This window comes from Sphaeramia orbicularis, unplaced genomic scaffold, assembly GCF_902148855.1.
Source record: "Sphaeramia orbicularis unplaced genomic scaffold, fSphaOr1.1, whole genome shotgun sequence".
NCBI lineage: Eukaryota > Metazoa > Chordata > Actinopteri > Kurtiformes > Apogonidae > Sphaeramia > Sphaeramia orbicularis.
In genome coordinates, this window is record NW_021941538.1 from 305,013 (window position 1) to 310,012 (window position 5,000).

The 5,000-nt window shown below is 35.7% G+C and overlaps 1 protein-coding gene across 1 annotated transcript in view; it reads right to left on the minus strand.

Moving 5' to 3' along the window:
* LOC115416053 (mitogen-activated protein kinase kinase kinase 8-like) overlaps window positions 1-2,749 on the minus strand; it is a 20,012-nt gene extending 17,263 nt beyond the window's left edge. Inside the window, exon 1 of the mRNA XM_030129763.1 lies at window positions 2,253-2,749. Coding sequence (XP_029985623.1) covers window positions 2,253-2,255 — 3 coding nt within the window. The 5' untranslated portion in view covers window positions 2,256-2,749. The remainder of the gene's footprint in view (window positions 1-2,252) is intronic.
* Window positions 2,750-5,000: the final 2,251 nt, after the last annotated feature.

The window sequence follows — 5,000 nt, forward strand, 5'->3', positions numbered from 1 at the left end:
AAATATGTATCTATCTATAGATATTTTTCTATGTACTTTTATACTGTTGTTGTTCTTATTTCTATAAAGATATTTTTATATGTACTTTTAAAATATTTAATTTGAAATTTACTAAAACTATGCAGACAAACACTATAATACACAAGAAAAACACTAAAATATACCAGACTGCATACATCTGTGTTTATACTTTTATACTGTTGACATTGTTTTTATTTCTTTACAGATATTTTTATATACACATGATGTCATATTTATAGATGCCATTGGACTTTGTTGTTGTTTATACCTATACATATTTATATATAGACTTTTATACTGTTGGTATTGTTGTTGCACTTCGCTCTGCTGTTTTTGTTCTGCACTTCAGTGTGTACTGTGTTTAGGTTAGGGTTTTAAATGGGCCATTATTTTATGTAGGTATTTTAAAGCTAAATTTTAGACGTATATTTTACTTTATTTTTTAAATTAGCCTTAGATTTAGTTGATTTTAATGTATTAATTATTTATTAGTTAGTTATTTATTAGGATAGGAAAGGTTAGGAAACCACTGCTCAGGAGAGGCAACAAACACAAGAGATTTATTTGGGCCAAGAAACCCAAGGAATGGACATTAGACCAGTGGAAATCTGTGCTTTGGTCTGATGAGTCCAAATTTCAGATCTTTGGATCCAACCGCCGTGTCTTTGTGCGACGCAGAAAAGGTGAACGGATGGATGCTACATGCCTGGTTCCCACCGTGAAGCATGGAGGGGGAGGTGTGATGGTGTGGGGGTGCTTTGCTGGTGACGCTGTTGGGGATTTATTCAAGATTGAAGGCAACCTGAATCAGCATGGCTACCACAGCATCCTGAAGTGACATGCCATTCCATCCGGTCTGCGTTTAGTTGGACCATCATTTATGTTTCAACAGGACAATGACCCCAAACACACCTCCAGGCTGTGTGAGGGATATCTGACCAAGAAGGAGAGTGATGGAGTGCTGCACCAGATGACCTGGCCTCCACAGTCACCGGACCTGAACCCGATCGAGATGGTTTGGGGTGAGCTGGACCGCAGAGTGAAGGCAAAAGGGCCAACAAGTGCTAAGCATCTGTGGGAACTTCTTCAAGACTGTTAGGAAACCATTTCAGGTGACTACCTCTGGAAGCTCATCAAGAGAATGGCAAGAGTGTGCAAAGCAGTCATCAGAGCTAAGGGTGGCTACTTTGAAGAAACTAGAATATAAGAGATGTTTTCAGTTATTTCACACTTTTTTGTTAAGTACATAATTCCACATGTGTTCATTCATAGTTTTGATGCCTTCAGTGAGAATCTACAATGAAAATAGTCATGAAAATAAAGAAAATGCAAAGAATGAGAAGGTGTGTCCAAACTTTTGGCCTGTACTGTATATATATATATATATATATATATATATACACACACACACACACACACACACACACATATATATATATATATATATATATATATATATATATATATACACACACACATACTTTTTGTGGTTATTGTCTCAGATGGGTCTGGAATAAAGAACAAGTCTGTTTCACATTTTTCTTTTTTTCTTTTCTTTTTTTCATTTGTTCAAATAATCATTTAACCGAACCTAAGAAAATAATCAGTAGATTAATGGATTATAACACTAATTCAGTGTGTGCAGCTGCAGACAGGAGTCTGCACAGCTGCACGGCTGCGGTTGAGTTGACTGAAGACAGTGGGCGGGGCTTAGTTACAGCTATAGGCGGGGCTTAAAGCTCTGTTTTCCAAGCAGAAGGAAGGGGCATTCACATGAGCTGGGAAACCCCGGAAAGCAGACACTTGACAGTCTACAAAAACTATTAAAAACACCTACAACGGTGAAATGTCATGAAAAATGTCCAGAGTGGAGCAGTAAATATGCAACCAAACCTGGTACACGACGTCTGTATACAAACGGTATATTTATAAAATGACTTCAAACACGGAAATATTATATTATTGAATACAAATAGAATAGAATAGAATAGAATAGAATAGAATAGAATAGAATAGAATACCTTTAGTGTCATTATGTACGACGGTTTTAAAGGAGACAGCTGTCTTGTGGTGCGTATATATTATTACCATAGAATATTACAATATTACATCAACAACAAGAACACCATTAGTAGTTTTCGTCGCACAACCAAGTATCAACAGCAGGACAAAGTCATAGTAAAAACAGATGTTATTCCAGTTTATAATGAAAGAACACACACAGTTCTTACCATAGTGGTGGAGTCAGAGGACAGGCAGCTCTAGTGTTTCCATCGTGCGTCAAAGTCCGACTGAGACTGAGTGTGTTTGAGTTTGAGGGGAAGTAAACAGAGGAAGTGCACAGCAAAAAACAAAAAAACAAAAAAAGAAAGAAAGAAAAGTAAGTGACAGCATCAGTCCGGAGGTGGATGAGCTGAATGTCACACACCACTGACTGTGTTCACCCACTGTCATGGGGGTTTCGTTTTCCCTTTTCTTCTGTTATCTGAGATGGGAAAAAAAATAAAAAATTCATCCGACAAATGCTGAATCACACAACGTCACCTCCCACTGAAATATGTGGTGTTTTCCTGTGGAAACATTCTGAAAATGAACCCGTGAGGGAAAGAAGTCTGTAGTTAAAGGTCAGGAAAAGTGTGTGAACAGTGGAAATCTGAGAGATGGATAATACAGCTAATGCTAATGCTAACAGATGGTCTGTGTAAGCGCTTATAATGGATAATACAGCTAATGCTAAAGCTAATGCTAATGTAAAGTCTGCCCCAGTGCTTTGACAGCTGTTTCTTTCAGTTCACTCACTCGTCTGTTCAGTCCGGTTCTTGTAACTACTGTTTATCTAATACCTCTGACTTCTTCCAGACAGACAGGTTCCACTAACAGGACTGTCAAATATTTTGTTCTGCATGTTTGACTGAACTCGGAGTTCACATCTGGCATGAACTCACGCGCATCTATCACACATACTTCTGACACCTCGCGCTTCCGCAGCCACGCCCCTTTATCCATATATGGCCACTTCTGGTTCCAAAAAAAGCAAGGGAGGAAGTTGTTTTCTTCAAAACGATGACAGAAAAAACAACATGAATGTATGGAGAGTAATAGAGGAACACCAAAATAAACTGAATTCATGGCCCTCAAGAGACATGAGCTTAATTGGAAGAATATTTTGAACCAAACTGGAGAGTATCCCCAGGTGTATCTATCCAGCATATTCATTAGCTATTCCAAATAGTGCTATTAAAAAAAACTTAATCAGATTAATTTTGATTATATTTGGAAAAAGAAAATCCACTACATTTAAAGAGTTGAACTTACCAAAGATTTTGAGGATGGTGGCCTTCAAGCTACTGATTTGGACTCTTTAAATGGAACCTGCAAAATTAACTGGCTAAAATCCTGTTTGAATTATAATAACTTTTAGTTTCATATCCCCAGAGTCATTTTTAAGAAATTGGGAGGGATTGAACTATTTCTCAAGTGTGACTTTGCCATTTCAGTAGTGGGAATATTCTATCGTACAGGGATTTTTGTCAGAAATATGATTTTGCTTGCAGCAACAAGACTTATGATTCCATTATCAAAGCCATTCCAAATTCCATTCTCTGCATAATCAGAGGAATCCAAATCCAGTCACACCTTATTTACCTCAGCTTTTAACTGGAGGATCCAGCTTTAAAGAACTAAAAATCCCCAATAAAATAATTAGGAAAATCCTCAACTACAATTCAAATCCCATCCTGTCCTATACAAACTCTATTTCTCAATTTTATACTCATAAATCAATACGAATTTTGCAAACCCAGTATTTAAAGTTTCCTGTAAACCCAAAAGCCAAAGAAATTCATTTTAAAATTTTGAATGGCGTCTGTCCCTCCAATGATCTGATAAAACAACAATTTGGTTTTGAAACAAATAACTGTGTTTTCTGTCATGAGACTGAAACCACAGTTCATTTATTTTTCCATTGTATGTATGGAAGCCTTTGGACTGGACATTTAATTTATGACTGGCTTCACACAAACGTTTGCCTTCCTGAAGAATTTTCTCTAATGGTCATTACTTATGGACATATACTGGACAGTGTCAAAGACAGCTTTGTACTAAATAATATCGTCATTCTGGGTCAATTTTACAAACACAAATATAAACATTTGAAGATGAAACCCACTTTTTCCAGTTTCCATCATGAGTTTCTGCTCTAGATGAAAACTCTCCATCACATGCAGAGTAAACCTGCACTGAAGCTTCTATCAATTATTGAAGAATAGAATTTGTACAACAAGCCCTAGCCCCCCACCTCATTTTATTTGTTAATTATTTTTATTTTTATTTCTTTTTTTTTCTTTTCAAAAATTGCAGTCTTCATGGTTGTTGACATCTACATATGTATTCCTATTTGCATCTGTGCTTTTGTATTTTCTTTAATACAGATGCCATGTTGTTTGTTTATTTGTATATTGTCCACAGAAAAAAAAAAAAAAAGACAGAAAAACATTATCCATCCACTTCTTTTGTAGTCAATGCTTATAAATTAAAGGTTTTTTTGTTTGTTTTAGATTTTTAACTGACCAACTACTATATTAATTGTGTCTTGTATATTATATGTTCTGTCATATTTGTGTTATATGAGAACTTTATATTGTTCACTTATTCTGCCATATTTGAGTTCTTGTGTTGAAGTATGGGCCAACACATATATGAGTTACACAAAGCCATTGTTTTTATGACAGAGAAGAGTAAAAAGAATCATGTCCAATGTTCATTTCATGGAACATACAAATGAGTTGTTTATTAAACCAGGATTGTTCAAGTTTAAAGAGTTATCTGAATTAAGGACATTACTGATTGTGTTTTGTGCAAGAAATGGACTTTTGCTGCAAATTTGCAGATTTGCAGATTGTTTTAGTATGACAGGATGAAAACCATAGAAGGAGGTTTAATTTGAAACAGAAAAGGGTTTGAACTAATGTGAAGAAAAT